Raw genomic sequence first — 14,124 nt, forward strand, 5'->3', positions numbered from 1 at the left:
GTATTTGGTCGTAGCCGCTTTCCTTGTTGCTAGTTCGAGGTTGCCATTGGCCTGTGGTATACCGAGGTACTTGTAGCTGTTTTCAATGTCTGCTATTGTTCCTTCAGGATGTGAGACCCCTTCAGTGTGGACTACCTTGCCCCTCTTAGTCACCATCCGACTACATTTCTCCAGCCCAAATGACATCCCAATGTCACTGCTGTAGATCCTGGTTGTGTGGATCAGGGAGTCTATGTCCCTTTCGCTCTTAGCATACAGCTTTATGTCATCCATGTAGGAGGAGGTGACTGATTGTAGCTCCATTTCTGAGGCGGTATCCATAGCCTGTCTTGGCGATTATTTGGCTGAGGGGGTTCTGTCCAATGCAGAACAGCAGTGGGGAGAGTGCATCACCTTGGTATATGCCACATTTGATGGACACTTGTGTTAGTGGCTTGCCATTGGCTTCAAGTGTGGTTTTCCACATACTCATTGAGTTTGCAACGAAGGCTCTCATGGTCCTGTTGACCTTATACAACTCCAAGCATTCACTGATCAATATATGTGTGGCATCGAGTCATATGCTTTCTTGTAATCAATCCAGGCTGTGCACAGGTTGGTATGTCGGGACCTGCAGTCTTGTGCGACTGTTTCTGTCAACCAGCAGCTGATGTTTGGCATCTCCTATGAAATTTTGATTTATTTCATCTCTCAATGCGATATAAACACCAAGCATGACGCCATTCATGTGAACATTGACCTGTGGATTTTCTTAATTGATATAACTTCGGAATATTATAACTTCATTGCACAGTTTGGAAAGGTGTACCCATACCTTCTAGAATCTAGATGGATGGAGAATGTGGATACTTGGCACAGCGGGCAAAAACAATAATGATAAAATAAATAGAATATGAGAGGAGAGATAAAGAATTTGAGGGAGAAACGACAAACTTTATCCTGGCTGCCCTCTCTCCCAACCTTTAAGTACTGTGAAATACAGAACAGTTGACCACAGTTACTCTCGAATATTATATGAGTTTGAGTGGATTTTCCGAGTGGATAATGTCGGGTGACTGCTGAATTTAATAGCCAGTTATATTTGCTAATTGGTTGGCATAATATGCGGGAAGGTCATATGTAGTTAAAGTTATGGAGATTGAAGAACACTATGGCGTGGCTGGTGTTGGCATGTAGAAATATATAATATGTCAGAGTAATTTATTGCCGGGGTTAAACATTGACTGTCGACCATATAAGAGGTGATAAAATCTTGTGTCTCTGAAGTGATCATCGTGTGGAGTGATTAAATCTTGTCTGCCAACATATTCCAAGCACAGTCATCTCATATGATTTAGCGTGTAATGAACTGAACACATGGATGTTTTAGTTGCTATAAAACAGCAATAAAGGCTCTCTCTGTCTCTCTCTTTCTTTCTCTCTCTCAAACATGCAATACACAATACAAAAGTATTTGGACTGTAATATTTGCAGCACAAAAGTCGTAATAGAGGAGAGATTAAGGACATTGGGTTTGTTCCAGTATCATTCACAAAATGGCAACTGTGCAATGTTTGAAAAAAAACAATAATGCCAGTGCGGCATTATTTAATAATAATAATATTTTTTTTTAAGTAATCAAAATGCACTGCATTGATTTTGTATTCACAAAACATCTTGTCTTTTAACATTTAATTCTGATAGCTGCCTGAAGAGCATCGAAACAAATGTGGAATGAAGCCGTAGGTCGTCATTGGAGAACCATTTGGTCAAAACTGTCACGCCGTGACATGCAGCTGCCCACTGTGTTTTACATTTTGTAAAATCTCCTATACATTACACTAGAATGCCACACACGAACCACTGACACCACACAAAAGGTTAATGATGATGTCATGTCTTATCGAGGAGACGCCAGTTTTTCTCTGGCCAACATTCTTTTTAGGCAAGTCTTTTTCAGCGCTTTGAGTTTCAGTTTTGAAACGCTTATAAAATGTATTGTATGCTTTCCATTCTATGGAAATGTGTTCCAAAGGTTGAGTTATGACAAGATAAACATCCCTTAAAATTTTCTTGCCGCTATTTCGTACTGTACATACTGACCAAATTTATTTGGTCAGTATGTAGGTTGATGATGTTGAAACTGCACTTCAAACTACCACTATAACATTTTAAATGAATTTCCTCTCCAATAAAAGCAAAAAGGTGGCCCCGTCGTCAAGTGTTTAGTACGCCGACTTCACAGTGCAGAGGTCGTGAGATCAATACCCACTTCTGCTTCCCTGTGAGTTCTCCCCGAGCCTGCATTGGTTCTCTCGTTTCCTCCCACATTCCAAAAACATGCCTGGCATGTCCCTGAGTGTGTGTGTGAGCACGAATGGTTGTTTGTGTCTGCGATTGGTTGGCAACCGGTTCAGGGTGTCCCCCGCTGGGAAAGGCAGCTGGGAAAGGCTCCAGGCCCTGTGATCCTTGTGAGAATAGAGCGGTTCGGAAAATGAATGAATGAATACATGAAGCCAAATATTACTTCACATCATACTAAACAGGTATCATAAAAAAAAGTTCGTTTTCTGGTGAGGCCCTGTGGACATGGACCTCTGGCGAACACACCAAGACTAGAACAATCCCATTCATATACAACTCAGACAGAAATGTTCTGACCTTCTAAATCGCACCTCATCTGGATGAGGGCTATTTCAGGAAAGAACACAGGATCCATGTCGCCCTGAGCTCTTTCCTGTTTGACACGCTTGCTTAGCCTGCCTCCACTTTGCCTTTGGCCTTCCTTGCCACCAAACATGTCTCTCTTGTCTACATCAACAGCACATAATCGTTGTCACTGGCTACCTCTTTTAGGTATTCCCGCACAAGTGAATGGCAGACAATGAAAAGGTAATACTAATACTCACTTACCCCGTCAAAGAGAAATTTGTGAAACCGTCTTTTCATTGTTGTGACTGTATTATTCAGTAGCATAAAATACCACTGCATCATACTTAAAGGACAACCAACACAATTTTTTTGTTTCCTAACTGACATCATTAAGACGTTTTGTAGCATCTAAAATACCCAAAACACGCAGGCTGATATTTTTAGTCAAATGCAAAACACCAATAAAAATGAGTTAAAGTGTCCCAAAACGACTTCAAAATGTCCTCGGAGATGACGAGTTTCAGAAGGTCCAGTCCCCGTCTTGCCTTGCTCTAGAATCAAAACTATGGCTTCAGATTCGGAGAAGATGCTTTCTTGTTACTCATCCAGTTATGAATATGATTCAAATAGTTCTGAGAGGAAAGCATCAATGTTTGCAATCGATTAACAAAGTCCTCCCGTATCAATTCGAGCCGTCAGGACTCCAATGTAGCGTCCCAGAAAATGCACAAGATGGCGCCAAGCTCCGTTGGAAATGGGCTGATTTGTCTGCTGGGAATTTGTGTCAACAAGTGCCAAATAGTAGTCTTGGCGCAACACACAACGATTTACCATCGCATTATTTATGTGTTTTCCTTCTAATTTCGCCATGGATCAACACGAAGTTTTCAGACCAAACAAAGTACCCAAAATGCATGTGTCGCATTCTTGGTCAGGGGTGTTCCAGACGTGACGTGACATCAGGCATCGTCATCAACTCGAAAACAAGACTTCCTAAATATTCAGCGCAAGTCTTAAAATGTAAAATATAGCTATATGCCGTGGAATCTTTGTAAAATACACTCAGTAGAAGTCATTTGATTTTACAAATTATGGACACAACTTGTTCAGAGGCACCGATTGTCCTTTAATGCTGTTTTAGATTTTTTGGTTACTTCATTTATACTGAAAAGATTGGAAACATGGTCTATGAGTATGATGCAGATCTATGACACTAATTAAAAATAAAATGAATAGCTCTCTTTGAAAGCGGACTGGATTTATGTCTCTCAGCTGTGTACAAACAATCCTACGATGCATCACAGAAGAATGAGGACAGTCAGATTTGCCCTCAAACTATGGTTAGCAGCCCCAGTTTATATTTAGGGCAGCTGAGGCTGTGAAGAAATTTGTTACATCGAACACAATTATTGTTCATGTCCGAAGGCGAAAACTAAAATGCATGCATAATTACCTGATATTTGTTTGATATATGGCTGAGACCCCACTGGCAAGGATGTGGTCCACATCAATCAATCAATCAATCAATCAATCAATCAATCAATCAATCAATCAATCAATCAATCAATCAATCAATCAATCAATCAATCAATCAATCCACCGGTCTATCCGCCTATCTATGCGTCCGTCCGTCCGTTCGCCTGCCTATCCGCCCTTTTAATTTTCCCAAAAAGTCAACCCAGAACATGAGCCGATGCAAAAGTGGCGACAGCATCAAGAGAACTCCAGATTGTTAAGATGTAGGTCGAAAGTGAATGTGGTGTATTCCTACAGTGTTACTAGGGGAGTTTTACACCCAACCTTCACCTCAAAGAGGACTATAAAATCTTGAGGAAGTCAGAACAGCCCAGTTGGGTGCAGGTCTGGAGCTCCAAGGCTCTGGTGCCCAGTTGAAGTACATAAAAATGGTGTTCACCTGTACTTTCTGCGCCCGCCGTTTGTCTGCTCTCTGGTTCTGGTGATAAATGCGACTAAAGTTGGACACAATGACAGGAACAGGCAGTGCGATGACCAGCACTCCACTCAAAGAGCAGATTGAACCAAAGATCTTCCCTGCAATCGTTTTCGGAACCATGTCTCCATACCTGCAAGAAGAAGACAAGGACAGAGGCAACATTTTAAACAGATTTGTGGTGACGGGAAAGCGAAAGTTCTATGACTTCAACTGTTAAGGGCCCATGACTGACTTGGGTCTTTGAAAAGGGTCTTTTTGATTGATGATGATGATGATGTGGAGGGGTCCAAAGTGAGAGGTTTTTTTTTTCTTTTATTACCACCACTGGGCCCCTGCACATCATCCACATGTTATATTCAATCCACTGACAGCATGAACTTGAAAAGGCACATGTAAACGTTTCCCAAAGTTATTAAGCTTAATTCTGTGTGAGCTATCGGCAAGTCAGAGGTGATCTCATTATTGGCACAGAAGGCTGACAAAACAATTGCAACGAATATTTTTTTCTCTCCCGATAGAGAATCCAAATTAGGAGGCAGACAAGACCGATTAAGGAAAGGTTGGGAAGGCACTAGGAATTTGAAAGAATACATCTTTCTCTGCATCAGTGTTTTAAAATACAGTGGGGCCTCGGTTTACAAACACCTTGCCTTTCGAATTTTTCGGTTTACGAACGTTAAATTTATGAAAATTAAACCTTGGCATACGCACTACTTTTCGGGATACACATGGAGCGCCGCCCCACCATGGCTGGCGGAGTAATCTTCGGCGGAAGAATACCAGAGCACACGACCGAACAGCGCCCCAGCCGGCCTACCTTTCCACACGCCCTTTTTCTTGAGTGCACATGTCGATCGTCTTTTTTACGGATACTTTTGCTGTTATGGCACCGAAAAAGACCCCACCATAGGCTCGTGTTCAGCCGAAGAAGACACAAAATAAAATTACAGTCGAGGAGAAGAAGGAGATCATTGAGAAACACGAACGAGGTGTGTGTTTGTCTGATTTAACAGCCCAGTACCAATATGCTAAGTCCACCATTGCGACCATCCTTCGCAAGAAAAAAGCCATTAAAGGTGCGTGTGTTGCTAAAGGTATTTCCCTGCTGTCAAAGCAACGGTCTGGGGCAATAGAGGAGGTTGAAAAACCTCTGTTTTTTTGGATCAACGAAAAGCAGCTAGCCGGCGACAGCGTGAACAAAGCAATTATATCCGAAAATGCACGGCTAATTCACTCTGATATGGTCATGCGGCAACCTGAAAGTTCACCGTTTATTGATACAAGGGATCATTCCTCGAAATGGTGAAAGAAGAAGGCTACGTTCCAGATGAGACCGGCCTTTTTTGGAAAAAGATGCCTAACCGGACTTTCATAACACAGGAAGCGAAGTCTGAACCCCATTCCATCAAGCCATCAACGGCCATCACAGAGGTAAATAAAATGACTTTATTATAAAATACAGTTTATTTCTTTAATTACAGTCCTTATGGAATGTGACTCCTTTCAAACAGCAATTCTCTCCGACCTGCCACCCCATTCTATCAAGCCATCAACGACCATTACAAAGGTAAATAAAACAACTTTATTATACAGTGCAGTGTATTTCTTTCATTACAATACACTAGCACATTTATTATACATAGAATAAGGTATATTGTTTGTAGTTTTAAGGCTTATTTAGTTGAAAATTATATTTTATGGAGACCTGGGAACGGATTATTCTCAGTTTAATGGTTTCGTATGGGAAATTAATTTGTGAGATACACACTTTTCGCTCACACTCTGGCTGGGAACCAATTAAGTGCGTAAGCCAAGGTCCCACTGTATATATATATGCTATATATATATATACAATAAAGTCTCGTTATTTCGATATTCTTGGGAGTCGGAAAAAATATCGATATAACCGGACTATCGATACATCTGATCCTGCGGCATGTAAATTTTCTCCTTGCGTTCATAGAAATAGTATTGTCATAAGCAGTACTATCGATATAACCAATATCGATATAACGAGACTTTACTGTATATATATATATATATATATATATATATATATATATATATATATATATATATATATATATATATATATATATATATATATATATATATATATATATATATATATATAACATACTGTGTTTGCAGCCTTAAAAATATGTCCTCGAGAATGCATTAGATGAGATTCCAAATGATAATACCTATTTCAAGATCGACCCTCACCAGGACCAATATGATATTGTCATTTACAATTGCCAATTGGGGTGCACTAGCCAAATATAAGAAGGAATAGTACGCAAAGTATAACAGCAAGAAAAAAATGAAAAGCCAAGTGTCAAGGATTATGAGTTTTCAAAACATAATATATTTTAGTCGTGTTTGTGCCAAAAGGCTGGAAGTTGAGTTAAAGCTGAGAGAGAGCTGGAAAGACAGAGGCAAAAAAGAGCAAAGCCTTGCCTTTGTCTCATCATTGTCACCCCTGCAGAAAGCAAGGTGGCATGTCAGACGGTGAAAATAGCAATACACTTCAGTGCTGAGGGAGCCCTAGTGGGAATAAAATGCATAAAGCTGCAATCATCGAGGACTCCTCCGAATCCCACTTTGAATCATATGTCTTCCCTTTGTTTGAGATGATCTTGACTGCATTGTATGAGGATTATGAAATTCCATTTAAAAAATACATTTTTGAATTGTTTTCGAGCATCATTTATGTAATCATACAACGTTTCACCACAACACATTATTTTCAAAAATGTAACTTGTGAGGTCTCAAAAACATGTTTTAATTACAGTCAATAACTGATTACGGCAGCACTGCTTGCCACTAATGGTGATAAACGGTCAAGTGTGAAAAAAGTATCAATATCTTAATCCAATACCAGAATATTAATCCTTGTACTAAATACATATTAATGAATAACATAGGGCAACCTTGTTTGGAATCATGGTAATGTGATATATAGATCAAGAAAACCACGTGAGCTGTTTCTTGTCATGTTCTGTAGTGTATCTCCAGTGGAGGGCCACTCCTCCGGGTTGCATACCTGCTGCTCCTGTAATCTTTGTAATATTTAAGGAGTTCTTTGCGTTCATATAGATGAAAAGGTTTCGTCAGCCGTCATCTGTCCTTCTTTAAAGGGGTCGGACGTTTTGCTTCTTATCCTAGAAACTTCGTCAGCAAACTAAAGTCTTACTGGTAGTTTACGCTATATATATATATATATATATATATATATATATATATATATATATATATATATATATATATATATATATATATATATATATATATATATATATATATATATATATATATATATATCCTTACTGTCCAGCCATGGCGGTGCCGGACTCTGCTATGATAGGTCCCTGCTCTCAGGTTGGGGGCGGGGGGGCAGAGGACTACTCCCTGCAACTCCACTGAATGTTCCTATTGTCTGGCTAACGACCGGCCTGATGCCCCACTTCGACCGGTATCACCTCATCAGTATTACTAATCCTATGTTGCCTAAGCAGGCTATTGTATGAATGATCCAAATTGAATCTCACCCCACCAAACCGGTTTAATGAAGGATTTAGTTGTTTTATGAAAATCGCTTCTTTTACTCCCCTTTCAAACCAACTATGTTCTTTCGCTAAAATTTTAACCTCATTGTCGTCAAATGAGGGGTGCTAGCTTTTAGGTGCATATGTACTGCCGATTGAGGCCCACTAGTATTATCCCTGCGATGTTGATAAAGACTTTTTTTTGAGAATTTGTTTAGCTTCCCCCATGTACTGCTCTTTACAATTTTCATTCTGACAATGTATTGAATAAACTCCATTACTTTGTTTTTCATTTGGCAGCCTATCTTTCTTGGATAAGAAGCAAAGCGTCCGACACCTTCAAAGAAGTACAGATGACGGCTGAAGAAACCTTTTCATCGATGGACCACTCCTGTACGACTGAGAGTTTACACAGACGATTTGCGTTCATATGTAGAAACATTTGGTTTGCTCATAGTGTAGCTTTCAAGACAATTCTGCTCGACGTCCCAAGATTTCTTGTACTGCGTTATCTGATGATGTTTAGTTTCCTTTGGTTCACTCATTGTCCTGGTATTGTACCAGTCACCTTTGTTGTACTATATTGGTTTTTTTGACCTGTTATTTTCTGCAAATAAATATTTCTCTTCGCCGAGTTCCCGTTCCTTACTACAATTCCATTCTGACTGTAACTTTGAGGATCCTTGACACTTCTTCTCCAACAACTTTCCTTTCCATAATAAATGACAGATACCAAATAAGGTCCAAAAACATAGTGTCCTATGTTGATTCTCTGATGCGTCTGCAATGTGCAGCCTTCAATGACCTTTAATGGAGCATAGTAAATCTCATCCATTGCAAGTGTGATTGACACACACATAACGACTCAGACGTGCCTCTACATTGAATGGGAAATACTTCCAACTGACCGGTCTTAAGACAGATCGTTGTACGAGGCAGCCAAACGTCTTCACACCAAATTCCTCCAAGCACGCCTATGTGAACTTTGCCTCTTCTGTTTTGAGTAATGAAGCAGACAATACATAAAAACGTCCGCTATTAAGGGCACTGAGTAATGTCGGACGGACATGCCAAATGAGATATAAAAAGCACCCAGTCAAATCAGTCCAAACAACCACACTGTACAAATGGTGAACTGTAAAACTGAAAAACGGCAAGCATCCATAATGCCGTCCGGGAATGTTAATATTCTTTTTTTTAATCCAAATTAATAACAAGCACTGCGTAACATATAATCTTCTCCCCTCTTCAGAAGAACATCCCATTAGGAGGAATGAAAAGCAAAATCAAATTCATCTGCAAGCTGTTCATAATATAGTCAATTTGCCACCCCCATTTAGTCAAGCTGGTCTGTCTCCAAAGATAGCATCTCTGAGCCATTGTACATGGCAGATTTGCACACCTAAAAATAAAAAATGGTGGCATGATGCAAGTGCATGTGTGTGATAACCGAGGTTAAAATGTATTTCCTTCCTGCCTGGATGAGTACTCGTGTCTGCTTCCCGACTGACATGACACTGGAGCTGGAGAATGAGCCAAATATCTCATAGAGAGAAAAGATGAATAAGCAGTGAAAAGGAAGCATACTTGAGGCAGAGATATAGTTTTGCAGATGCACCGCCAGGGCTCTTTTTTCTGGCAATGGTTAGAAGAGATTCTCCCATTCACTTACTCTATAAATAAACAACTCCACAAATTGCCTGTGTGCATACATTTACACACACGCACGCGCGCGCACACACACACACGCACGCGCGCGCACACACACACACGCACGCGCGCGCACACACACACACACACACACACGCACGCGCGCACACACACACACGCACGCGCGCACACACACACGCACGCGCGCACACACACACACGCACACGCACACACACACACACACACACACACACACACACACACACACACACGCACACACGCACACGCACACACGCACATGCACAATCACACACACTCACGCAATTACAGATCGAGGTGAGCAGGCCGGCCTTGGGTCAGAGTCTCTGTTGTAAATTTATAACCTCAATAAAGAATGAAGAGGAAGTTACCAAGTGGGCTCGTTATTTTGTGATGGTGTGATTGACAATCTCAGCAGAGTTTATCTGAGGCTTGACAAATTCTCAATCTCTATGAAGCAGATTTGCAAAGCCACTCACACCCTGTGATGCCATCACTCCCTTCATATTTTGCTATTTATAGCAAATAGCACATTTACCATTTGCCATTTAAAACCAAAGTCCTCCACAAGTGACCGTAAGAGAAAACTTGAACATATTCCATGTTCATGTGATGGACTTTGATATGATTTTATAGGCAACGCACGCATGACAAAAGCACATTTTAATAAATTTTATTTTCCATGTTTAATAATGATCAGAAGCAGTGGCATTTCCCAACATGTACAATCCGTGCAGCTGCACAAAAAGAAAGCTTTTTCAAAATGGTCCTTATTCATAGATTAAACCTCTTGTTTTTGTGTAAAGCATGTAATTCATAACATAAACGCTTGCTGGGAACAGCAAGGATACTGCACAGAACCCTCAACCTTCCTGGCCTCTGGTAGTGGACCCGAGCTGACAACAACTGAGCGGTGAGATGAGGATTATTATTATTATTATTATTATTATTATTATTATTATTATTATTATTATTATTATTATTATTATTACAACAGGGTTTCAGAAAACCTAAATGACAAACAGCAACCACAACCATGATAAGCGACACATGTGCAATTAAGTTGAATCGAACGGACACCCGGTTGTCTCTATCAGATGTGCATTTGTATCCAGGACATGTAAAAGCTTGTCATGCCAACAAAAATCTGTTTTTTTGCAGTTAAGCACAGTGACAGGCTGCCTCTCCAGGTGTCTAACCTTCAAATAACATCCATCTGCACCACCATTGGACTTTTCATGGCCAGTCACTGAGAGGGAAGTAACTTTAGTGATACATTGCTCCGTGGAAAATGTCTACTATGATCCAGTCAACAAAGGTACATAGATCAATCAAAGAGGATGTAGAGGAAGCAATAGAACAAGGTCAAGATGAGAGTAGATAGACAGCAACAAAATACATTTTGGACTGTGATTCCGAGGATGTATGCTCGGCTAGAATTGGCCAAGAATTCATTTTAATTTGAATTTAAACAAGGGGATGTTCTGTTTTACATTGTGATCAACAGCAACATTAACAAGTGACTCTGGTAGTAGTTTTGAAGCTCTCGTGTAGTTTCAAACTGCCTTGAAAGACATGCTGTACAGCTAAAGTTGCATTTTCCGAAAATCATTTCAACACAGTTAAAGTTACAGCATTATATATACTATAGTTAATTTTTGGAAGATTCTGTAGTATAAAGGAAGTATTTTCTAAGTAATGTAATAATTCGAGTCAACTTCTAGTCGACTAATATGAACTGCTTTTCTTTTCAACAAACTGTGTTATATATAAAAGGAGACAATAAGCAACGGTTAAATAACGATCATTGTTCAACTTTTGGGCAGCATCCAATTCCTTGGCTTGAAAGAGTGTACCTTAGCCTTGACATAAATCTTCTTTCTCCATTTGCATTTGTCAAGTTTTGTCAAGTCAAGATTTCCGGAAAGAAACACACAGATAAGTTGATAAACTGAATGGTATTACTCTTTCACTTCACTGGACAGCGTGGAAAGGTCATTATCGTCACTCATTTCACACCCAGTCGTATACTGAATCACACTGAGGGATTACCATCATATCTCTGCAACACACTTCCAGTTACTTTGACAACAACGCTGACTTTTCATACCTCTGTACCTTGGGATTTAACTTTTAAACATGTAGCCAGAGAGGAAACAAACAAAGTTTTTTTTCTCCACAAGACAAAACTCAACCTTTGTCCCAAGCTAACTTGATTATCTTGACTATTTCAAAAACTGACAGGTTCGTGTATTTTCCATGCTCACGCGTAACAATGAAACCCACAAGTGATTGTATTTCCAAAATTTAAAGAAACACTTGGAGTGCCCCAATAAATTGACCTTGAAACTGTTCATTTTTGGGCCAGCATGCAAGTTGAGCAAAAGGTTGAGTACTTGTCTGTGATTCCCAAACTGCTTGAAACAGAACGTTTCTGGTGCTCAGCAACATTTAAATATGAATCATGCTACAGTCACCAAAAGTGTGCTCATATCAGTCTAGCTCATTGTGGTTTTACAGGAGATGTTATCTTTATTTTTGCTTCCCCACTCCTCAGCTCACGCCAGGTGAGATGCCACTTGGAAAGGATGTCCGTGTGTGTACACTTGATATCTCTAAGTGTTCAAATTATTTCAGGACTCTCAGGGCCATCATATATGGATACCATCAGCAAAGGCTTCTGGTAATTAAAACCCCCAAACAATTTCTCTGTGTGAGTTTGAGTCACATTGCGGTAGGTGTGAAGACGTTGAGAGCTGGGACACAATTACAGTGAGATGTGGTTCAATTAGGCTGCCGACAAGAGGAAACTTTCATTGGGCTGGATTATAAATATCTGGAGAAATACAACATTAATTAGCAAATGTGTAATTACAGTTAATGGAGAGCCTCTGAAACCCCATGATATTGTCAACCTAATGCCAACAAGAGATTCAGTCAAGGATTGGAGCTGGCATGAATGTGGCGATTGTTTTCATTTGTTGAAGTCTTCAGTTCACTCTACGGTTTACATATTAACAGAACCTGGTATACCTTTCCAAGTGCTTTTCGCCGTTGACAGTTCTATCATTTTATGGAAGCCTATTTCATTAAAAAATATGACAAGCCCGTGATTTTATTAGCTGTGCTTGCAAACATGCTAATTTGTGACAAAGATTTCACAGAAACTAGAACCAAATACAGTAAAGTCTCGTTATATCGATATCGGATATATCGATAGTCCCGGTTATATCGATACTATTTCTATGCACGCACAGAGAAAATTACATGCAAACAGGGTCGGATATATCGATAGTCCCGGTTATATCGATATTTTTTCGGACTCCCTTGAATATCGATATAACGAGACTTTACTGTACCAAGTATTTGTCTGTACTGTTCTTTAACTACATATAAGCCCCCAATTACTTTTCAGGATTACCAATACGCTTTCTTTTCCAGCAGTGACATCACATTGATCCTCACAGTCCCCCAGAAGGAGAGTATAAACATAAGTTAGAATCAGAATCAGAATCAGAATCAGAATCAGAATACCTTTATTCGTCCCGCAATGGGGAAATTTGCAGTCCACAGCAGCAATTGAAGAGGGATGGGGTTGGGGTGGGAGTGAAAGGATAGAAAACAAGATATTCTAAGCATAACAAAATAAAAATGTCAACTGTATACTGTGCAAATGTAGATGTGCAAAAACCGTTCTATAAACAAGACTGTACATAGTGCAGAATCAAGAGATGCATTAAGATATATTGCAACAACCCATATTTACAAGTGTCCAGTTTTTTTTTTTTTTTTTGTTTTTTTTCACATGTGATCATTGGGAATTGTGAAGCCTGACAGCAGTCGGTAGGAACGAGCGGCGGTACCTCTCCTTCTTGCAGCGCGGGTGTAATAGTCTCTGGCTAAAGGAGCTACCCAGAGCTGTCAGGATGGGCAGGAGGGGGTGGGAGGGGCTGTCCGTCATAGCTTTTAGTTTAGCTAGAGTCCGTCTGTTGCCCACCTCCTCAAGAGAGTCCAGCGAGCAGCCCACGACAGAACTGGCCCGCTTGACAAAGCGCTCCAGTCTTTTTCTGTCCCGGGTGGTGATGCTGCCTGACCAGCAGACAATGCCATAGTGGATGGCTGATGCCACCACAGAGTCATAGAAAGTCTTTAGGAGTGACCCCTGAACTCCAAAAGACCTCAGTTTCCTGAGGAGGAAGAGGCGACTCTGTCCCTTTTTGATTAGGGCATCCGTGTTTGTTGTCCAGTCCAGTTTATTGTTGAGAGTAACACCCAGGTACTTGTAGGAGGTCACCCTCTCA

The 14,124-nt window shown here is 40.3% G+C and overlaps 1 protein-coding gene across 1 annotated transcript in view; it reads right to left on the reverse strand.

Annotated features, from left to right (window-relative positions):
* LOC148903077 (A-type voltage-gated potassium channel KCND3-like) overlaps positions 1-14,124 on the reverse strand; it is a 135,588-nt gene that overhangs the window by 12,450 nt on the left and 109,014 nt on the right. Inside the window, exon 4 of the mRNA XM_088995944.1 lies at positions 4,547-4,715. Within this exon, the coding sequence (XP_088852070.1) occupies positions 4,547-4,715 (169 nt within the window). The remainder of the gene's footprint in view (positions 1-4,546; positions 4,716-14,124) is intronic.

This window comes from Hippocampus bargibanti, linkage group LG01 (assembly GCF_051943395.1).
Source record: "Hippocampus bargibanti isolate YZ-2025 linkage group LG01, ASM5194339v1, whole genome shotgun sequence".
In the NCBI taxonomy this organism is placed as follows: domain Eukaryota; kingdom Metazoa; phylum Chordata; class Actinopteri; order Syngnathiformes; family Syngnathidae; genus Hippocampus; species Hippocampus bargibanti.